The sequence below is a fragment of the Glandiceps talaboti genome, chromosome 4, assembly GCF_964340395.1.
Source record: "Glandiceps talaboti chromosome 4, keGlaTala1.1, whole genome shotgun sequence".
Taxonomy (NCBI): domain Eukaryota; kingdom Metazoa; phylum Hemichordata; class Enteropneusta; family Spengelidae; genus Glandiceps; species Glandiceps talaboti.
Genome location: NC_135552.1, coordinates 25,756,723 through 25,782,286, shown reverse-complemented (window position 1 = coordinate 25,782,286; position 25,564 = coordinate 25,756,723). Strand labels below are relative to the sequence as shown.

At 32.0% G+C, this 25,564-nt stretch overlaps 1 protein-coding gene across 1 annotated transcript in view; it reads left to right on the top strand.

The window, feature by feature from the left end:
• Positions 1 to 25,564, top strand: part of LOC144433573 (voltage-gated inwardly rectifying potassium channel KCNH6-like) — a 159,321-nt gene that overhangs the window by 117,515 nt on the left and 16,242 nt on the right. The window contains exons 7-8 of the mRNA XM_078121890.1: positions 19,998 to 20,456; positions 21,216 to 21,615. Of these exons, the coding sequence (XP_077978016.1) occupies positions 19,998 to 20,456; positions 21,216 to 21,615 (859 nt within the window). The remainder of the gene's footprint in view (positions 1 to 19,997; positions 20,457 to 21,215; positions 21,616 to 25,564) is intronic.

The following is a 25,564-nucleotide window of genomic DNA, read 5'->3' as shown; positions in this document are numbered from 1 at the left end:
CTGAACTAGACACTCATACAAAAAAATTAAAAATAAAAATAAAATATAAAAAAAAACGACCTACCCCACCTATTCTAAAATTGAGCATAACCGGAACCACTCAATTTTTGTTTTATTAGGCCTTATTTGTGAAGCCTGTTCAAGTATGCCATCTTTATTAAATCCTTGACATTTTCTGGTTTAAAGAGCAATGACAAGAATCATTTACAAACAAATGAAAATACTTTCCTTATACGTCATCTATTACATGTGATATTTATTGATTGTCATTATTAGTTTATTAAAAAAACAAGATTGCGGATGTTAACAAAGTATCATTGCAGCTGGTGCCGACAGACAGTTAATTGTGTTTCTTATTTTACTGCCAGGTTATTGTGCATGTATGTTTTCAAGTACTTTGATTGAACTGTACCATGACAGAATGGTTCAGAGTAAACATAATTTGTAATTCACAATCAAATTACAACGAACTAAAACTAATGATGGCGCTTTATTTATACACTATATGATATGCCGAATGCCTTTCATAAATCCCCGACAACAAAGGCTATAGGTATATATTATCAAAGAATGTCCGACAAAATTAAGTCAATTTGTTCATAGGAATTCTATGTGCAGTACTGAGTTTAACAAAACACCCATAGCTTTCACCAAACATGACATACAATAGAGTCATAATTACTTTTAATGAAATCAAAAGATTCAGAAGTATGCAGTTAATGAAATCATGTTTACATATTTCTGTATAAATTGTACAATTGTCTGTTATTTTTTTTCATTTGAAATACCATTTTCATTCTGTTCCTCAAAAGGAAAAAACCTACATGATCACCATTTTTAATATTTGAATGTTCTACTTGTGAAAATGTTAAATTTGTGCTGCTGATATTTTGATTTTGATTTGTCACATCATGATGATGATGATGATGATGATAACGACGATGATAATGATGACAATGATGGTGATATCATATGATGCTATCAAGAAGCACAGTTTGTGTATCAAAATATGAAGGTCATTTAGCCATTTCTAATTTCCTTATTTGTCAGACATTGTATGTGTTATAGTAGACAGCTGCAGATTACAGTTGCTGACATACAATTCATTATTATTTAATAATTCACATCTCAGAAATAAAATTAGCAACACAGAAACACCTCTGAGTTTCAAATGATATTTTCTAGTCTTTTTTTTTAGCAAAAAACCCTTCTTTATATATGAACAACTTTGTCCTTATTAATAAGTAAAGTGGCACCAGCTGAAATGATAAGTTTTCTACTCAAGTGAAAACACTTACATAAAAACTACATTCCAGTATAATGTTAATGTCGATGCTTGTCTTTTATAACATTACAATTGTCTTCTGGCATGGTTAGAACAGTTGATTGCATAGTAGGGATTTCATGAACATTTTTTTTTCTATGTATGATAAATTACGTCATCGAATCTTTTATGGATGATACTTTTATGGATTATATCCTAATATACAGTTTGAGTTTAGTCAATTGTGAGTAGTGGTTCAGTAAGTTTCAGTAAGTACAATACTGCTTGTATCTTTCAAATATGGAGAGTAAAAACTGCACCCAAATATGTATAAACTCAGCTTGTGCCCCTTTAACTGAAAGAGAGAAAAAAGATCAATGTTCAGTAGAGAAATGATATGAATGATACTGGCATTTTCATCTACATTACCATTTTAAATAGAAAGTTAATATTGTGCAGACATTTTAGTTCAAATAATGTGAAGAATAGAATTCAGTTTGGCCTTTCCTAAGACATTAAAAACGATATGAATTTTTATTTGCACAGATATAAAGAGCCATGTATGTTGCATTTAGTTTTGAATTGCAAATCAACATTGTAAATTGAAGTTTGTTTATTTCCTGTAATTATATTTTATTTCACAATTACATAATTTGTTTGGGTAGCAGACACATGACTTAATTTTCTGCACATTTTGAATGTAATTTGTAGATATTTTGTGTGCATTGATATATGGTTAATGCTAATGGTGAAATGAGTACTTGTGTTTTCACTAGCTACACATTTTGATATAGTGAAATACATGTAAGCTTGTGAGATTAAAATGAGGCAAGAGACAGGTGCGTTTATTCTGACGCCAATGTACAATGCTATTCAGCTTGATATAAACGGTGATACTTGACCAGTTAGCTCATACTCAGAAAAACTGAATTAGCTATTACTTTAAACTAGTTTTCTTTTGTTGTACAGAACGGCATCAAGGCATGGATTGTTCAGGGATTACAGCATATTCAAGTCGGCACTGACACCTTGAACTGTGTGCTGCCGATTTCAAAACCATTGAGGCTAGCTTTATGACATCTTGACACCATGTAATTCAGTGGATGCATCAAAACCTTGTAAATACGTCACACTATAGAATGTATCCCAGCATGGCTCCTTGCTTTCAATGACTTGGCAGCAGTTCATCAAAGCCATCTAAAAAGAACCAATCACAAATAACTGTAACGCTTTATGCCGGCATATCAATGACAAATTGATGTCATCTCGCATTAAGTGCTTCACCCTTCAAATCAGGAAATGGCACACTTAATACAGAAACTAAACTTCAAGTTAGATTTTTTAGAACTGAAATGACATTTATGTTACACTACTCTATTAGTATTTAATAGAGTTTGATATTTTATTGCATAAGGACATAAATAAGAAAATCCAGGTATCCATTTATGCATTCCTAATAGATTTTTAGTAATTCCTCAATATACAAAATATTTGATGCATGAATCTATATTGATTTCTTTGAATGTTTTGGTGATGAATTGTAGTATTTGTTAAATATGTAGACAGACATGCACACGTAAACTGACTGGCCCCCTCCCGTGGCTTCTTCAAAAGATTTGTTAACCAGTAAAAACCACTTCTACATGTACTGGTCTCGGGGATAATCAAATCGATCTATTTGCTTAGATTTCCTTTGTACATGACAAGGGGAAAAGATTAGTCTACCTTCCTGTTGGCACACATCATTATATTTAAAGGGGTGAAACCAATATTTACTTGAGGGATTCTTGGACTTATCCATTTTGTTGTCAAAGATTTGATCTCTCCAGCAAGGGTGACAAGGTGATAATACATGTAAATGATTTATATAATGCAATGACATGCACTGGAAGTTTCAAGTGGATGTATGTATCCAGTTTTAGTAAGTTTACTATGTAAGGTGTTATAGGGCTGGTAGGAACTGTACAGAAATTAGAAACAAGACATAGGGAAATTGAATTAAATTGTGATATCTTCAAAAAGAAGAAGTATGAAAAGGAAAGGGAAGTTGTATGATGGATGATGGACTTGCAGAATGAATATACCTGATTAAGGTCCAGGTGTTGTTGCATATGACAACTGACTAGATATTTCATTTGTCTATATGAAGTCTTTGCAACAATTTAAAGTCACATATATTTACGTGGTGATTGTCATGGGTATTTGTTATTCACCAAGGACATTGTTCTTTCGAGGTCAGCTGATGAACAGTTTGTCATTAACAGGTCATTCTTCATCAGACATAGAACCTAATGCTGTTTTCATGAAAACACAACTCACTCTATCTATGGAATTAAGTCCCATTATTCTAGATGAGGAAAGCCTCTTAAGTGTTCTGAATTCAGATTGATTTTTTTCCTGTCTACAAAGCAGCCTCTTTCAATGCAGTCCTCACTTGTATTATTATAGCAGAAAACACCAATCGCCATGATGTAAGTTCACTAATGAAGCTCCCTTGGTTACTGCCTAGTTTAATAATATTTGAATATTAGCCTCCCTAAGTCTGTGGTTATTGTCTGAATCTGTTAGTAATCAGGGGTAGCCAACTGTGAAGCAGAGATCGGTGTCACAAGGGGATCAGCTTACCATTACACCTTTTTTTGGATCCAGAGTTGAGATCTCGATCTTGATGTGCCCCAGTTTCATATTTGAATGGCTGACAGTCACACGGACAGTATTTGGGAAATGATGAAAAGCCAGGAATAGTAATCAAGTTAGTAACAGTATGGAATTTATTCGGCAGAAGCTGCGGTTGAACAAGAAGTCAACAGACACAGGTGATAAAACAGATGAAGAGAAAGTAAGTTACTGTGTGCAACACTTCCACAGTTCATCAATATATATGATGTACATGCAACTCAGTCTCATGTAATTTTTTTAAAACAATTTTTTTTTTGCTTCTGCCATCTGCTGCTATGAAAATTAGAAATCACTGACTGTCACAAAGCATCAATAATAAAACGGAAGTGAAAATATTAATGACAGGAGCTGTGGAAGTCATAAATTTTTACCTGAAATCAAAGTTGTCAGTAGCATGACTTTGGGGTTCATAACAGCTATAGCAATCATATTAATACAGAATTATTTCTGACTGGAATTATGCCATAGAAAATGTAAAATCACCTAAATTCCCCCTTCAGTGAGACTTTATTATGCTTCAGAAAATCAAGAGAATGATGAAAACAGAAAGGATTTGGAACACTCATTAGCTAAATACTGATTTTTTGCTGCCTTAGATGGATATAATGTGACAGATGATTTCACAATTATACACTTTGTTCAAATTTAATCACGATTCATTTCACACTCTCGCTATTATTTTATAAACTTCCACTGCTGTAAATTTTGAAAGATCACACAACCATTTTTTTCTTCAATAATCCATTAACGTTATTAGACAAGACCACATTTATTCTATGTCAATCTTTTTAATAATATAGAGGTGAAATTTTGGTATTTTAAGATGGAAAGAATATGTAATGACTGTGAACTGTGAAAAGTTCAGCTGACACTAATTTTAGTGTGTATTATAAGGAATGAATAACATCCATGTTTATAGACAGATCAATATATTGAATCAAATGAACAAATTTGTAAAAAAATTTGAGTCAATTCCCCAGTATTGATGCAGCCTACCAGGCAGCAATAACAGTAGATGGTAAGGCTTTGCCTAATGATTTCAATCCTGTACTTCAAATAAGGGATTAACACTCACATGTGTCTTTGTACTACGGTTTGCAATCTTCAGCTACGACATACATCAATTTATTTCAATGGGCTACAGTACAGATTATCCTACATTTGCAGGTGGCAAAACACTTGGCAGCTGCCATAAATTGATTTATGTTTTCTTTGTAATGTCTAATATGTAATATTTTAATATAATATGTTCCAATTATTTCAATCATGGCGCATATATTTGATGTACAAGTTTTGCTAATTGCAGTGTTAAAGTAATTATGCATTGCAATTTACCGTTATGAACTGCCATACTTATACATGTAGCTACTTATCGAAGATTTCCTTGCCAAATTCTTCAACCTAATATATTTGTTTTCATCAAAATTTTTAAGTTTTGAAATATATCAGAGATTGAAAGAGTACATCATTAAACTATAATCCTTTTCATCATTGTTTTTTGGTTTTTTTTGTTTTTTTTAGATTGAGTATAATTTGTTAAACTGTACAATTTTTTTTTCATTTTGTTTCAAATCAAAGTATATTTTAGATATAAAATAGTATTTGTTTACATCAATTTTTTTCACTGGTTCAAATTATATTTTAGATTAAAAAAATACATCATTTAAGTATAGTCCATCAACTTTTGTTCATTTTAACGGATTGAAAAAATACATGTTTTCATTAAATGTAATTCTTTGTTAAAAAACATTTGGGATGAAAAGAAAACATTTTCATTTCAAAATGTTTTCATTAGATGTTTTTGTTCTTTCAAAAATTATTTTAGAAAAGAATACATCTTTAAACTAGCGACTGCTAGAAAGTGGAATTGTACAGCTAATGATACAGGGACACAATTTCTATCACGTAGATGTATAAAGTAACTCTTGTATTGACCATACAGCAAGTGTATGAAAGTAATTTGAACCACAGCTACCATTTGACAACTTGAATATATCAGTACACTGATTTGATAACAAGTCTGAATACTTCAGTACATTTCATTACAATGTCAGCTTTTTGTTACAATTTTCTGTTATTGTCACAAGTAAATATTAAAATTAAACTGATCTGATATTCTCATTTACATACTAAGCGTCTATATTTTAAAGAAAGTGACATCTATATATGAAATTCTGTAGGGAAAAAAGAGTTAGTGGTTTATTTTTATTTTTTTTTAATCTTCATCATTGTGCATTCATTGCTACTAACATTAAATAGATAGTACGCCTAACCTTTATGACACAGATATTTATCTTTTTCTGATCTCATAAATTTAATAGATACAAATGTTAGGAATCCAGACAGACAGAGAGGTATAGATGTATAGATAGATATATAGACAGAGACTAAGATAGGTAGACACACACACACACACACACACACACACACACACACACACACACACACACACATACATACACATACATGCATACATACATACATACATACATACATACATACATACATACATACATACATACAGACAGACAGACAGACAGACAGACAGACAGATATACAGACAGATATTTCTGCATTTAAGGTTGTTGTGTTGTATTCAAGATTTACCAAAGAAATGCCAGGGTTTATACAATACTTACATTGTATATGTAATGTTTTATAATTCTGCCTGGATTTGAAAAGCAGAGTCAGTAAATACTGATAGATAATAGTCCACTTGAATTCATTTTCATTTAAAGGGAAATACAAACTGTTTTGGTTCATGAAAGAAGTAAATGTAAAATTATGCATGTCTTCAACTGTTGAAATTCGCTATGAGTGCATCATTTGCCTTCACTGCTTAAAAACAGACCACAAAGAAAAAATTGATAATTGATAGCTGTTTTGTGACACAAGGATATCATGTTTTAGTGCATTTCATAAAATATTCATGTAGGCTTTATCTAAAGTGATTACAAATGAAGTGACAGTGTTGACTAGTTGGAAACTGTGTGGTAACAACTATCAGATAACACTGTTTGTGACATGAGAAAATATAAAGTTTCATTTTTTTCTGTAATAAATGTCACTACCTCAGTATCTTTTTGACTTTTGATTGAACCCAGTATATGTAGAATTGAAAGACTTGCAACTGAACCTAAGGCAGGGTAACTTTTTGTGCAGATAGGGGGTTTTGCTAAGAAGGGGGAGTACATCTAGGTAAAATTGAAGTAAGTTAACCTTGCTCTGAACTCCTTTAGTACTAGACATTTGAAACAAATCAGTAGATTCTATTTATTCCAAAGTATTTTTGGCATATGACATGAGGATTTTGATTAAAAGATACTTATGAATTTATTATTAACATTCTTTGTGTGATTCCAGCTAAAAATCAAGTAATGATACAACAAAATATCACAAAAAGACCAATTTTTATTGCTGTCAGAGAGTTTCCCACTCAGGATTCATATTCATGAATATCTAGCAAATTGTGTAAATTTTAAACGATTTTTCTCAACTTGTTTATTAACATGGTTCTAATATTGAAGAATAATGTGGTAGCATTAAAGGAATAACAATTTAGGTAATACTAATAATAATGAACCCAAGTGTTGTTCAGTGTAAATCAATTTATTCATTACTCTACTAGACCTGATATATTGAGAGCATAGAAGTTGAATTAGTGTCTGATATCAAAGTAAACAAAGCATCTCATTAAAACTGTGCTAAAAAGAAACATGCGTCATATCAGATTGTCTTATTAAATCATCAAGAATAATAAGCCAATATTATATTACGTATGAAAACACAACAGTGGTATTTTTAGTGGCGGCTAAAATAAAACAGTCACATTCTCAAATTTCACTTGAGTTGTACATGGATATTTGTAGTTTTCACACAGAGAGCCATGCTTGTTAACTAACGTCATTTAAAGCCACGTTTCCATGCCATTTTCTAAAATAGTATTGCCAACTGAAGTCTTGACCCTGCTCTCTTTTATTTAACGCTGTACTTTTCGTAATACAATTGAGGTGAATTCTGGATGTGTTTCTAAAGGACAAGTTGTCTTTTTTTTCTTCTAAATGGCTAAATAACAAAGAAATACTAAAAATAACATAATACAATTATCGTCAGTACAGTACTTTTTCATTTTCTTAGTGCTTAGCTATTCCTTTACAAGTTAATTGTTTATTCTAACAAAGCTGCCATTTAATATAAAGCGGTCATGTATACGTTTATTGACTAATTGTGTGGAAAACTCAATTTTCCAATCAACAAAATGTTTAATGATTATTATGCTATAATACATTTTTAAATTTACCAGGTATTTTGTATTTTGATATTACTCGATACATTTTGATATTACTCGATACATTTTGATATTACTCGATACATTTTGATATTACATTTTGATATTACTCGATACATTTTGATATTACATTTTGATATTACTTGATACATTTTGATATTACATTTTGATATTACTCGATACATTTTGATATTACATTTTGATATTACTCGATACATTTTGATATTACATTTTGATATTACTCGATACATTTTGATATTACTCGATACATTTTGATATTACTTAATATATTTTGATATTACTTAATACATTTTGATATTACTCGATACAGTTTGATATTACTTAATACATTTTGATATTACTTAATATATTTTGATATTACTTAATACATTTTGATATTACTTAATACATTTTGATATTACTTAATATATTTTGATATTACTTAAGACATGTTGATAATACTTAATACATTTTGATATTACTTAATACATTTTGATATTACTTAATACATTTTGATATTACTCGATACATTTTGATATTACTTAATATATTTTGATATTACTCGATACATTTTGATATTACTTAATACATTTTGATATTACTCGATACATTTTGATATTACTTAATATATTTTGGTATTACTTAATACATTTATCAGTCTTTACGTGAGATGGAAAACTGTTCAATTTTGCTTATTTTAGTAAATTGGGATCACATTTCTTTGAATCTTTCTCCCCCCAAAAAAGGTCAGCAGTAATACAGTGTATTGGCCTTAGTATGTAAAAGACATTCTGCAGATATACTGGTATTTACCATTAGAAATAGAATGTAAAAAGATGCTAAATAAAATTGTGCATAACGTTAGAAATGTATATAATTGTGTAAAAATAGAGGATGATCCATGCATCTAAAGAAACAAATTGGCATGACAAAAAAACCCCATAATTTTCAATGATATGTAAGAATTAGGCAGTAAAATGTGTATAAGAAGATACAGTGTATGAATGACAAAACAGACCTGCCTTTGTAGCAATTGACAGAAGTCACATGTACAGAAGAGAATTTCCTATGCTTACGTAGTTGTCCAATTTTTCATCTTAATTTAAAATGAAAGATTTCAACATTCCATTGCATTGCAAATTATAATCTGTCCAAATTCACACAGAGATTGAAATGACACAGTGATTGGTTGAAATCAAGAGATAAAATGAACGCTGTGTGAGACCCAAATTGCAAGGAATTAACCCTTGGGGGCTTATGAAGCTACGTAATTGTCCATGTGTTCAGTCTGTGAGTAGAAATCAATGTTGTACTCTGGGACTGCTTTGGTTCGATCTGTGTTTCCACATTTTAGACACAATACCAGTACACAAAGGTTGCCATGGTAATGAAACATTAATTGTCATTTTAGGTCTTGTTAAGTAATACAAGAAACATCAGGTAATATCATTTTTTTTTATTTTGTAATGAATAAATCATAATTTTGCCACAAATTAGCTTGTGTAAAATACAATTTTTTATATTTCTTAATAGCCCTATCCTAATTCTGTTGTAATGTCATGACAAAAGTGATGTTCAGCTGTGTTGTATGTATGATAAAGTTACTGTCTGTCATTATGATTTAACAAGTTTAATAGGCCACAAATTGTCATAACAATGTTAGTTCTTGTCAGATATATATATATATTTGTAATACATTGGATCAGGTTTGATTTGTCTATACTTGATAGTGATGTTTCTTTTGGTATCTTGTTGTACAATTGTTTGATGTAAGTTGAGACTGATAATCAGAAGATGTCACCACTGGGTTGATTGCCAAGGTTCTCTGTAAGGAAGTTACTTTTGATGTCAACTTTGGAGATTGCTCAAGATATAGTCTAATGATGTGTAGATTGGTATGATGTTTGCTCAGGATGTTCCCAGAGATGTCTCAAGATGCAATTTAGGAATATACACATATTTCCAAAATTTACTAAAAACAGTAGCAGCTGTTGTTATAATCTCATGACAACAGCTTGTTAGGTAGTGTTTTTAGCAAAAACAAGAATTGTCATCCATTTCTGAAATTCTTTAATGCAGTAATCATGATGAATGTTTTTACTAAAATGGGGAAAGCCTAGTAACAGTTCTGAAATCTTAGTAAGATTAACATAGTTCCATACCCTGTACCATAATTGTGATGGGACGCCCCAGTAAACTTGATATCTCGGGATCTAGGGTTGAATTTTCCTTACTTTATGTTTCCTGTATTAAAAGTACTGATGGTAATGGCATTTCCTTCTAACTATACATCCTGTCTAAGAAGAAAATAAATTGACTCTATGATATTTGTACATTTAGTTGTGAATCAGTGCCACTTTTTTCAACTGTGAGGCACTTGCCCATAATTATGTACTTGTGTTAAAATGGGTAAAAGTACAAGTAATTTACACTGGCTTATAAGAACCAACAATTCAGTACCTTTCAATATTTTCTCTTTCACACAGAAGAAAAAGATAGTATTGCCAATTTTTATGTAAAGTTTCTCTGATTTATTTAGAATACTTAATAATGTGATTACGTTCATTTTTGTGATACAGAATTATTTACCTGAAAATATGCCGTTTGTATATTCAGGGAATTTCAACTTTATATGAGGGGTGCCAGCCAATTGACTGAGAAAACCTATTTCTTCATGTAGCTCTTAGCCATTTATTCAAATTGTAAACTAATGGAGAAAATAATTCATGAAATAAAAATGATATTGACCAGGTGAATTTCTAACTTACTTTTAATAGACAAAAACAGGAAATTGTTTATGAAGTTTCCCTTCTAACTGGAAGTGGTTGTTGAACATTTTAGGTCAGTAATTTACTATAAATAACTATCCGATTGTGGCATTTCCTTGTGGAGTATACGATGAGTGCATTTTAGAGATCTCCCATCTCTCTAATAAAACTAAGACCACTTTAATGAGGGATTATTTGTACAAATTGATGGAGAACAGTCACTGTTCTGTGCCATTCACCTGTAACAAACTGTTTCAATATATGAACATATATTAAAAGAATTTCATTACACACCATGAATTCTTTATATAATGGACTAGTTGAGGGCAGGAAAGGGCCATGAAAGTGATTGTTAGAGGCAAATATTCATTATGATAGAGTACAATGTAACTTACTCTGCAAAAATGAACTATGAGGAACGTAAGAGGTGTTCATAGCTTCAGTGTTCTCTGTATGGTGCATACATGTGATATAAAGAGGTCCCAGTGTAACGGTATATGGTATGGACATGTTTAATTTGGAAAAAATGTAGAAAAGTTTTGAGTCGAACTTTAGTTTGAAGCCAGTGTTTTATAAGTTTGATCAAGCAACAGCTTAGTAATATTTAAAAGACTTACTGTATCCATATTTTGATAGGAGAGGGGTTGATAATGCTGTCGTTGCTTGAAAACATCTAATAAAGTGGGACATAATTAAGAATAAAATAACCTAGGAACTAAAGACAAGACTTTTAGCTATGATATTAATAAGAATATTGTATTGCATCATTTGAAAATTGCATAATATTCCATCAGTATTTAGCAAAACACGACATATTAAAAAATATTAATGGTATAAATGTTTTCAGTTGTAAATACAAGTCTTAAAGATGAAATTCTCATAATACTTTGCACAACAAATTTCTAAACTAAAATCAATGACTTTGAAGCTAAAACGATATCTGGATTATTTGAAATATAGCCATTGAGAAATATAAACAAGATAATGTCAGCAAAGGACAGGAAGTTTTAGTGTATGTTTGTATACTCACCATCTGTATTTGGCAATGATAGACAGGTGTTATCCTAGAGCCAACACTTTAAGATTTAATTTAATTAGGAAAATGTTATTTTGAGGTCAAAGAGAACCAGTTGACCCTCCTTTTTTGTCTACATCTCATTGACAGAACATTTTAGATTGAATTTTTTTTATATATCTTTTTTTTACCCCAGACATTGATAAACTTGTCACGTTGATTAGAATTAGAAAATTCCATTTAAAAATCACTTTTGACATCATAAAATTTATTTAGTTCCAAAACTGCTCTGGTGGCAGCAAGATTATGAAAAATGAATTAGTTATAGGTCCCTACAGCTGTAACATACAAAGTTCAAGAACCTAGTTGCCAGACTTCAAATACAACATTTAGTCTTCATTACAACTAGGTGTATGCAGGGGGAATATTCAAGTTTATAAATGGCTAGTAAGATCAATTAGGCCAAGCATTTACTGAGTGTGGTATTTCCATTAATAGCAGTCGCAATTTCAAAGCAGTCATTTGCATATTTATAACATTGTCACAATAAATAGTATTGCTGATTTCCAGCAATAGAAATAGGTACAGTTTTACCCCAAATGGAAGTCATTGAATTTAAATGTTATATTCTAGATTGAACATTATGTAGTATAAATACAGCTTCATCTGGTTACCTTTCCAGGCATGAAACATCTTTTTATTTGAAAGGAAATTAAGAAATGACTGATATAAAAAGTGTTGTCCAATATCTTCGATTCTTGCCATACAGGAAAAAAACATAGCTTTGTTATTTTGCTGTTTGAAGGTTAATCCCAATTTTTATGTGAAAGACACACAGCCACTAAAAACCTTCTTGAATTGAATTTGAACTGAATGGTTTCATTGACTATTTGCAAAAAGAGTTCTTGTGTTGACAATTCGTACTGATTGGTTTGTGTGGGGTTATTTCATTTATATTTATATCACAGCAAGCACCTCTATGCAGTTTATCAGGTTGAGTTAATTGAAATCTCAGCATCCATCAGTTTATGAACACCAGGTAAAGTATACTCCCCTGTGAGTTCCCATGTCTATGATAAATGGCTGTCTCTGATGGAGTTCATTGAAATTGTCAAGCCCTGACAGAGTCGCCACTCATTTAGCAAACACCCTCCACACTTGATAGACTTGTTTCTGCATGATTAACAATTTGACATGTAAAGAAGTGGCAAATACTTGTACATTGCTGTTTTGTGGTCACTGAATGGAAACTTGAGGTGTGCAGTTACAAGGCAAATAATGCATAAATGATATGGACAGTGTAGATATACTGCCGATGTTTATCATCATTCATCTTGCTATTTACACACGTTTAGTACACAGATGTTTTATCAACCCAGTAAATCATAAAGGCAGATGATTTATTCTCCTGTCAAATAGACAGACAGACAGATAGACAGACAGACAGACAGATAGACAGTCAGTTGTGCAGTGTTGAAGAGCTTAAGCTAGGATACATGTTTCACCTTCCTAAATTACATTTCATTCTCAAATACATGTGTGTCTGACCATGGTAGAAATGGTTTAAAGTGAAATTAACTTTTAAGATAATATTTAAGTTAGTTATGATGTATGACTACATGCACATACGTTTGCAAGTTAATTGGGCCTAATAAAAACAATTATGCTCAATTTTAGAATAGGTGGGGTAGGTAGATTTTTTGTTGTATTAAAACAGTATGTGGGTATCTACTTCAGGTACTTTTTCATTGTTTCCATATGGTCTCTCTGTTATTGGTTTATTTTCACCAGATGTACTGCTATTATAGATTGGAGGAACATTTTATGTTGTCTTTTCAAGTTAATGTCAGTTTCTACATCCACTATTTCTCATGAGACTTCACAATTTTCGTGATTTTATTTATTTTTTTTGCGAATACATAAAAAAAGCTAAGGGTCAGTGTGAAAAACTAGGTGGGGAACCAGGACAAACAAATTTTTTTTACATGTTGATAAATGAAAATGTATTTTAAAAAGTGTTCTCTGGAGGCATTTTGATTTTTAATGAGCTGTTACTAAAGCGAGTGTTTTACAAAAATTAGATGGTGTGTACATTGATGTTTGGAAATATGGACATTTAATTATGGTCATGTTAGATTTAATTGATATTACAATTAAAACTTGTAAGACTTAATTTGATACTTTTTAAAAGTATCCACCCTTTACTCTCTCAGTTTCACGCAGGCTTCCTGCCTGAACTCCTGGTGACTCCATGTGCCTTATTTACTAAACTTGCATTCTCTGTACTACTATAGGTTATGTCACCTATGCCTCCTACCCGCCCATGTGATACCATCTATTTTTCAAATTCCATTACAGATGACAATACATTCAGTTTAGATGTCACCCCGGTTTCATTATGAACCGCCCCCTTACAGTCAGTTTAGATGTCAGTTAGGCAGCTTACTTTCCATCCCCACGTATAGCGCCATTGTCCAACCCCAAACATTCAATTGGATGTCACTCACGTTTCTGTAAACCCCCCCTCCCAACTATTAGTTTGGATGTCACCAAGGCTTCCTGTCCAATGTAATTTCATGCACATTGTTTACAAAAGTTCCTTCCCTAATTGATTACAATACCATCAAGTTATGCTTCTAAACAGCTTCATTTTAGTGCTGTATAATATCCCCCCTTGGCCAAACCCTAATAATTTACTGTCAATCGCTTTGACCGCTATTACATTTCACAGTCAGGTTTTTTACCCACGGGAGACAAGTAGAGTTATGGCGACTTTTACCTTTGACATATCAGTTTATAGCTAACTTAATTAAATTGTAATGTAATAGAGAGTACTTGTTTCCTATTTCCATCAGGATCACTTTCAACCGCATACCGACCTAAAAGGAGATGATTAAACAGAGGAAAGAGATGTGACACCCACCTTGTCAATAGAATTTATGTTCTCCTCATCATTTTACATTCAAATTGATGAGTTACAGTTTGAGTGCCATCTTACACTGACAAATTTTACAAGTCCTTTATAATTTGATTTATTTCCTTCAATGTATAGTGGAATTCTTTCAGTGAAAAATATCACAGATTTAAGAAGGTACTTTCTTTAGTTTTGGGAAAGGTGAAAGAAATTAAAGACAAGAGGTTGTTTCGCTATTCTCCCCCAAAAGACGGATGCTTGTCAATTTTCAGAAAAATATTGACTATTGTAATCATGCATGATTTCTGCTTGATTTTAGAAATTAGAATGAATGAAGAATGAATGAATGTTGTATAATTATGTGTCTATATGGAAAAAATGCTACAATTGTGCAGTTTACTAAAGAAGAAACATTTGTCTGGCAGCTAAATTTATTCAGAATGTCTGCTACTATGTATAACGGCGACACAAAATAACATTAGGTATATATAGAAAATATACATGATGGAAGGTCTTAGAAAGTAATGCAAATGAAAAATGCACATTCTATAACTAAGTCAGTTTATGTGTACGTTGTACACTTTGATCAATATAATAATTGCAGTGTCAAAGTCATCACGAAAATGAATGAAAATTGAACATTTGATTCAAATTAAAGTATAACATATTACTCATGTTGTACCTAAATTATTTGAGTTTACGTGGTGTATACAAAAGAATATTTTGGGTGCTTTCACTTTTTATATTTTTTCAGAAAAAAATTACATTAGAATGATAAAGTTTGATACACATTGCAGGTAATTGTAAGGGTTTCCCATTCGCATGGAAGGTTGTTATATAGACGGGTCATTTGAATTGACCCCAATTTCTGGGGGGAATTAAAGTACTTGATGGAACTGTTTACAGAATGTTGAACAAGCAGCTGCTTGACATTTTACTTTGTTGGAATTCCTGGATATCTCAATATTTAAAAACAAAGAATTCAGGGGTAACAACATATTCATTTTATGATTTTGTTTGATATGCTTGTGTAATTATATAATTTGGTATATTTTGTAACATTTCTTCTTTGACTAAACTGAAAGATCCAGGTATTGCTTCTGCTCATATAATGCACTCTCTTATATCTCAACGTAGGAGTTTCAGTTGTATTTTGACTATCACTGCTATTTTCAAACAAAGAACATGCTTTTGCAACAAAACAATATTTTCTTTAACAAGCATGGTCCATTCAAAACTCTGTTGCTGGTTTCTTCAGGGTTCTTTATAGAGTCATTCAGTGTGTACTGGAGTAATTGGCGGTGTGGGCATTATGCCATGTTGTTTTATTAGTAATATGTCAAGTATGTGTTTCTGATATACTATGTAACAGTGAAATATTGTATAATGTGATTTTTACATTAAGAAACCAAGCACACATGTTCTGAGAATGTTCCCTTGGTGCCTATAAATGAAATATTATACCAACATAATGATAAATGAATTGAACAAAACAGATGGTGTTTCAAATTTTCATTCAAAACTGATGTTGATTGAAGTTAACATGGTTTACAAACAAATTACTGATGAATAATTTACATAGGTCATTTAATGATTCTAGCTGATAATGGTGAAAGAGCAATATTGTGACATTTTCTGTTCGTAACTTCTACCTTAAATTATACTTGTGATAGTTATTAGAGATGTTTTCTGGCTTTTAAATGGTATGTAATGCACACTGAAGTATCAGCAACAATGTACAATCATTTGACTGAAACCCACCAATATAAGTCTTGCCAAATGTACTTGTTCTAGGTTTGTGATCAAATACTAAAAAAAATGTAACCGTATGCAACCATGAATATATCTGAAACAATAAGGGATATTTTTGTTACAATTTCATTTCAGTGAAATGTGGGCAGTCAACCTACACAACTTATTGCAAGATGGCCATTTTGAAAAAAAATATCAAATTTAAATGTTGCTGAATATGAATATTTATATGGAGATCCTGTTTTAGTATATTGAGCTTGTTGAAGAGTTTATGCTGAAATTTAGAATTTTAGCATACATAGTATCTCGCAATTTTCCACTTGTTATTTTTTGTCACATTATATCCAGATCATGTCTACATGCAATCTACTTAAAAATGTTTCTTCAAGTATAAAAAAGCTAATTAAGTAGTCGCCTGAAGGGTTATGAATAGGAAAATGAATGCAAACATTGACATGACTGATGTGTTTTCCACACTGTGCAATTAGTCAAAATGTTTGTAAGTATTTTTTTTTGCAAGTGTGGGGGTGTGGATCTCATTGAATCATTACAATAGAAGTCGTTCAAGGTATAAGCTATAGTTGTTAACAATGAAAAGCAATCAGCCATGACTTGAATCACCTTTTATTGCCATGACTGCCTCAAGAGTATAATTGCTTTGTACATTTGTATGATCCCATTAAGAAAGGTGCTACTAGCCAGTGTTAGTTCATATGACCTGGTCTCTAGTTTCCCATTCACAAACTACTGTTATTTGACATTCAACTTAGTGCAGCTATAAAACAGGGCAAATTTTTCACTATAGAAAATCATATCCTCTGTTGTTTGAATTCTATGTTATACTTAGCCCTGTTTTATGTTAACTTAATCATGTATTAGCGATAACCTTGAAAATTCAAAATATGTGTAGAGGTAGTTGTCAGTCAAACTGTTTGCATAATGCATTACTTAATGTCACCTGTATAAGTTCTGATGGAATAGTAACCTTGTGATATTATTGCTGTCAGAAGTATGTAGTGTCAAGTACAAATGCTGTTTTTCAAAACTGGGTTTTTCTCGCCTTTCAAAATTGCTAGTAAAATGTACCAAGGGTTAGTAATGTTTACTAAGTGAATATTAAAAGTCAAATTTTTTTAATCATCAAATTGCAGAAAATTATTGACTACAATAATTTAGATAATTTGGACACTATCTTATTAGTTGGACAGGAGGATTACATAATTTGGACGCCGTCTTATTAGTTGGGCAGGAAGGGTACATAATTTGGACACCATCGTATTAGTTGGGCAGGAAGGTTACATAATTTGGACACTATCTTATTAGTTGGACAGGAAGGTTACATAATTTGGACACCATCTTATCAGTTGGGCAGGAAGGTTACATAATTTGGACACCATCTTATTAGTTTGGTAGGAGGGTTACATAATTTGGACATCATCTTATTAGTTGGGCAGGAAGGTTACATAATTTGGACACCATCTTATCAGTTGGGCAGGAAGGTTACATAATTTGGACACCATCTTATTAGTTTGGTAGGAGGGTTACATAATTTGGACATCATCTTATTAGTTGGGCAGGAAGGTTACATAATTTGGACACCATCTTATTAGTTGGGTAGGAGGGTTACATAATTTGGACACCATCTTATAAGTTGGACAGGAAGGTTTCATAATTTGGACACCATCTTATTAGTTGGGCAGGAAGGTTACATAATTTGGACACCATCTTATTAATTGGGTAGGAGGATTACATAATTTGGACGCCATCTTATTAGTTGGGCAGGAAGGTTTAATACACAATTTGAACATCATCTTATTTAGTTTGGCAGGATTTTTACATGGTTTGTACATGGTCTTATTTGGTTGGGAAGGATGGATGATACACAAGTAGATTTAATACTCCTATAACATGTTAATATATTTCTAATGATGTACAGTATTATTGCTAATAGAGTAAACAACAAATAAGACAAACATGGAAGGACAGTCTCGTTATATACATGCTCATTAACAAATAATATATCTCCTAATCTCTGTTTGGATGGGAGCAATATACAAAATTACTGGAATATATGAATTCTCTAATTATTTCTTTATAAAAACATGTTAAGCATCAGCTAGTCCACATTAAAGTTTGTATTTAAAAACCTGAAGGTTTTGTATTCAATCATATTCATAGTACATGGACATGTGGAATTGTAACTGAGTAAAAAAAATACTGCAGTCTCCTAAATACTCTTGCCAAGAATGTGTAATCAAAACAGATGTACCTTTGCTTGTACTTGCTCTGAGTTCACACATTGTAGGATTTATGATATATTTCTGTATATATTAGAGAATGCTTTTGACCAAAGTATAGCATTTTCTGATCTCAGTTGTATGGCGCATGCCCTTTCTTTGTTTTACAAAACATGTTAATTGGTGTATGTTTTTATTTTATGAATATACACAAAAGGTTTCTTGTCTTTAATACTCAATTAATCACCAGTGTATTTTATTACACTCTCTTTTTATTTGTTTTATTGGTCTCCAGCATTTATCGTTTACTTTATTATGGAGACCTGCATGTATGCATTACCATTTAAAGATAATCAACTTAATTATACGTAACTTTCTTAGTAAACTTGCTTTCTTACTAAAGTTTACAGATTTTTTTAATTTATACATCAGCTTACATTTAGGTATGAATGTATTTGCTAAATACATGTACATGTGAAGATAAACATGGTACTTGTCAGTGATGTAAAAAGGTGGCTATAGTTACTCAATAATCATGGCCTAAGAAAATTGCAGTATTAAAATCCGAAAACACCAGCTGTACTAAGTTAGAAAACAAATACCATAACAGCAATCAATATTTGATGTGATTGAAAGCTTTTAATCTGCTAATTTCACTCAGGACAATAACTCTTATTTGAATTTCAATGAGAAGCATTCTGTAGCATAGACTTTATTTGTAAGCAAGATATATACACAGTAAATAATTCCTCTCGGTAAAAAATAAACTTCTACTACCTTTTCTATATTGGTCACTTAGAGTACCTGTATGGATTAAAAACTTAAACTTTGTCCCCTAAGGTGCTATGATGCTAAGGTTGAATACGCCATTCATAGATAAAGGTGGATAGTGATAGCAAAATTCTGTTGCTTGTCCTTTCTGTGAACTAGTTGCATTCTTCTATGTGTTATATTCCTCTATTCCCATCTTCTTTCAAAGATACTACATATATCCTCCCTTCTACTATATGTATTTCAAGCTAGCATGGCCATTTCTGTGTATGTGACAGACCTCAGTAACAGTGTTTCCATTTGTTGCAGGTTCTGTCTCTTGGTGCTGATGTACTACCAGAATATAAGTTACAACAGCCTAGAATTCACAGATGGACCATACTGCATTATTCCCCATTCAAGGCTGTCTGGGACTGGATTATTCTCTTACTTGTTATTTATACCGCCATATTTACACCTTATGTAGCTGCATTTTTATTGAACGAGGATGAAAAAAGGACCAAGTTGAATAAGAACCCTGATACACGGGTGAACTATGGAGCATCCAATCGCTATGGAGATCCACTTGTTATTATTGACTTGATTGTGGATGTAATGTTTATCATTGACATACTGATTAATTTTCGGACAACATATGTCAATAAGAATGATGAGGTTGTTTCACATCCTGGGAAAATAGCAGTACATTACTTCAAAGGATGGTTTCTCATAGATGTGGTTGCAGCCATTCCTTTTGATTTGTTGTTGTTTGGATCAGAAACAGACGAGGTAGGTGGTGATATCACACTTATAATTTGAATACATACTCTCAGTGCAGAGTTACATACATGAACAGTGTTTATGTTAAATAAAGTTTTCATCAATTATAAAGATCAGGGATGAGAATAAACATCCGGCCATTTCACAATGTTTTGCTGGCTACTTTTCCAAGATTTGTTTTAGATTCTGAAGACTTTGTTTCCCCCAGTATATTTTCATTAGTGTGGCAGATTCAGGGGTCTCGCTTGTAGATATTACCTCCTACTTTTTCACATTTGATCACTACTTCTAAAATTAGCTTCATCTCTGAAGATGCTTGATGAAGTTGATATTTTATTGAGTATGAAATCCAGTCACATCAAATGACAGAGTCAAAATTTTGAAATTCTAAATGAATGAATTTCTTTTGGATGAATGAATGTTTAAAGGTGATATTATTGTAATTGCAACAATATGCTGTAGGGAGATATGGTGCAACTAAACACATATCACATTGATTGAAATTGTCACATTTCTTACTATGTTCTACAACTTAATGCAAAGACTATTTATACATTGGTATCACATAAAGTATGTAATATGTTCCCTTTGTTCAATGACTTTTTTCTTTGGGTTTTCATTTGCCATTTGAAATTTTATTTTGTAATAAGTCAGGATTTTGAACTGATCAAGAAAAATTGTCACTACAAGAATTTGAGTGCTTTGATTAGTTCTGGATTTATCTTTAAGTTAACATATACTGACTCTATTTGAATTTTTTCCCCTCAGACTGCCACACTTATAGGACTGCTTAAAACTGCCCGTCTACTACGTCTTGTGAGAGTTGCCAGAAAACTTGACAGATATTCGGAATACGGAGCTGCAGTACTCTTACTACTTATGTGTACATTTGCCTTAATAGCTCATTGGCTAGCATGTATTTGGTATGCTATAGGGAATGTAGAAAGACCTATGTTGAAGTACAAAATAGGCTGGCTAGATCACCTTGCTAGGCAAACGAACCAGCCATACTTTGACAATGATACAAGCAGTGGACCATCATTAAAATCAAAGTACATCACAGCATTGTACTTTACGTTTAGTAGTTTGACTAGCGTAGGATTTGGAAATGTCTCACCAAACACAAACTCTGAGAAGATCTTCTCCATCTGTGTTATGCTGATAGGATGTAAGTATCTATAATTTTTATCATTTTGAAAAATTCTGTACAACATTTCTTATGGTATGTTTAGTATCTGGTTTGTCTTTTTTATAGTAGTGAAGGTAGATGAAATACCATATCCACAGCTTATTCAACTTTGGATACAGTCTTTGTATTTGTCAAGACAAGAGATTGTAGTAAATGTGATGTCATCACTAGAGGTTTTCCCATAAATCCTTGCAGGAATGTCAACAATTACTGAACACGTGTCAAGTGCAGTAAGATAGTCTTCACAAACAATTCATATTGACTTTGACAAATTATTTATATTAACCACTATAGTGCACTCCTGACAAAGCTAACAGAAGTCAGCGAAAATTTTGTGATTCAGAAAATTGAAAAAATTCTTTCTTAATTTTGATTTGATGTATGCGTATATTGTAAACGCTGAAAAAATACAGTACTGTAGTTCATATATATTTGAAAATGCATATCAGAAACTTTGATTGTGAATAAGAAAAAAAACTTTGGTATTGTGGAGATTTCCTAATGACAAGTGTACTGGATTTGTGTCTTCTCCATGTGGAATTAGACAGTAGACAGTGCTCTTGGGATAGATGCAGGGAAGGAAGTGACTGGAATAATCAATGATGTCAGTGTCTGTAGTTTTATCACTGAGTGTCAAACATTTCACTTATCTTATATATGACTTGTTACAGATTTTAATTAAAAGCTCGACAGAAGTGTGGATAATTTGTGTAATGGACAGGAAAGGCCACACATGCTATTATACCTTAAAGCCTGACAAATGCAGATCTGTATTTGGCTACTCCATATAAGTAGAAATTATAGCAAAAACGTGCAATTCAAAAGAAAGAAGATATCAAAAGTTTTAATCAAGGGAAATCAGAAGTGATAATAAATTTTGTAGTGAACAGGACAGGAAAACGTGCTGTGTAGTTTTAATTTTACCTAACATGATGTTGTTATGCTAGTTGTTACTTGTCAAGAAAGTAAACCTTTGAAAAAATAACCATGACAGTTCAGTTACAAATGAATTCCGTCTCTCAGTAAACATACATGGATAGGATTTGCCCATACAAACTAAAACTACAGTTTAGGAGTCATAAAAGTTGCTATCCCCCTCCACCTTCAAAGCATTACTACTATCTATCAGAAGAGGCACTATGGGACACTTCATAGTTTTAGTGTCCCCATGAGTTATGGTCGTAGGTGAATGGGATGTGTGAACTTATCAATTAATTAGAATGCTGTTAGCAGTAAGTTGACAAGTAGGGATTGAGGACAAGAATGAGATTGTCTGTGGAGATAATTTGATTCCCTCGGCTGCTGCCAATGTCTAATGTCTTTTTCATGTCCGTGTCTCATCGATGAATAAAACACAAAAACGGGTTGTGTCAGAAATGCCATGCTTTAAGGTATACGAGAGAGAAAGTGACATCAATTTACCCATCTCAATGTCTTCCTTATATGGATTACCTTTTGGAAGTGGTTACAAGCCTGATTGTGTCAGCTGGCTCTTTCTACCAAAAGATTAGGTCCTTCAAAACTTTTATTGCCAATGGCACCATAGCATAACTGATGCAATTTTAATAGGATCGATAGATACCACAATGTCAAGGCCACCCTTTAAAGGCCCAATTCAGATTAGAATTAAAATGTAGGCATAAAAAACAGTTTTGTAGGAGAGCTTTAGAAAAGGTTGGTCCAAAACAAAAGAATGATCCTATGTGTTGTTCTTATGGCACCATTGATAAGATAACACTATATGCAACAACCTGAGATTTAATCCTTGGCATGGTTGCCAGGGTGTTCTGCTGTTGCTGCAGAAAGGCCAGGTGGTTTTACGATGGTTGAACATCATTATCAACATTAAGTTTAAATTATAGACAATTGTATGTTAAAAAATAGTTAGTGGACAAATAATGTAAATATGGACAAACTGATATACAAACAAAGTCTAAAAATATTAAATAACATATTTACAAAGAAATAAAAGCATGGTTGGCATAGCGATAAATTCTTTGAAGATGTTTTCAAATCCTGGAAAATTGTTGTGTATAAAAGTGTATGCAATATAAATTTGTCTTCTAACTATTTTAAAGAGACATGAAATTGAACCCAGGAAGATAGTTAATTGGTACTTCAACAATTACATCTGGTGTAATTTCTTTTGTTTTACTCCATATGCATACAAACATGTATATCTGCTAGTTGATATTATGAAGACACACAAGACATGCTGAGTCCTCTAAAATACCATACTTGTTACTGAAACACAATCATACTATTCCTTTGGTATTAACCTACATATAGTTGTCTTCGTCATTTCCATATTCATTATCATGCATTTATATTCTGTTGACCTGTACATGTATAAGAGGACTTGAAATATTTTTACAACAAAATTATATGTGTTCGTTGGTATGCAGTGACCTTAATGTTTCCTTTAATAACCTGTAGAACAACAAGACATGATATGTAGTCATCTTAAAACAGAAGTACATGTATTGTACTATGTATACCAAAAGTTCCAGCGATAAACTGTGGCTTAACTACTTCAATAAATACTAGTATCAAATTTGAACTTGAAGATTCCTATACACAATGTAAAAGAAAAAAAGTGTAATATTTTAAGCTATTATATCTCTTTAAACAATATATAAAGTCCCCAGATTCATTGTTCCCTTTCTGTATTTTAATGAGGTAAGTTAGAGCAGAGCTTTGGACATCTGAGCACTGCCATTTGAATGACAGTCATGTCACAAACAATAAGCACTGGGAGTAATTTAGACAACTTTAAGAGTGAGCAGTGACCTTACAGTTTTGTATCACCTGCTACCCAAACCACTGTTGCCATTCATAGTCTACAAAGAGGTGATTATGGAAAAACAGGAAGTGAGAAGGGTCAAAATCCAATCATCTAAGACAGAACTGATTGTATGATAGTAGACAGCTGATTTTTATATGTAATAGAGATTTTTACCGGCTACTAAGTATGCTGAGTTAGGAAATGACAAGGCATTTTATTCATTTACAGGAAGTATATTTGATCAAGAATTCTATAGCTGATAAGAAAATGTACATTTATATTGTAAAATGGTAGCAGTTCTATTGACGAAATGAGGCATTTAAAGTCTGTTTGATAGCGTTTTTATCATTTGAATAGATAAAAAGATGAACTGAGATGGAAACAATACAGACATTTCTACATGTATGTACATCATCCTTTCAAAGTTGTTATGAATTGCTATATAGTTCCTATGAAAGTGTACAAAAAATGTGACATGGAGAGTGTACTATTGCACTGCAGGTTCTTGCTATGAATGAGGTGTATTCACAACTACTTTAATATCAGAGTTGAACACTGTCAGAATTGAAGCATTAAAAGTCACATTTGGTGAAAAGAAATAAAAGTAAATGACAGGCTGTGGAAAAGACAGTTTTATTTCTGTGTCAATTAGGTAGCCGTGTACCATTTAAGTTGGTACATGTGTGACCTAGAAATAAAAGTAAGCATTTGTGCTTTTCATAATGACAAAACCAAAGATGTGGACCATTAATTTCATTCATTGTGTAGAGTTCGACTATCAGATAAATGTACTCCAAATATTTTTGAGGGGTAAAATCAGCCTTTATATTTCAAGATAAAGATGGCTGTCAGTTGTTGAAATATTTGATATCTGACAGCACTGGTGGTTGATTGGAAGCCAAAGATAAAACTGTCATAATGTTTAGCACAACTGAGTTCAAATCTTGAGTTATCAAGATAATCCATTAATCAGTTGAAAGCAAATTGTCTGTTAATATGTGAACTGTTAATCAGGTTGACTATTTATCAGAACATATCATTTGAACATTCTGTATCGTATGTTGTAGAGTTTACAATATTTACAATGTACAAAGTTTTACTTGCAGGTACCCTGTAAAAGGTAGAGGTAACATAATTTCACAA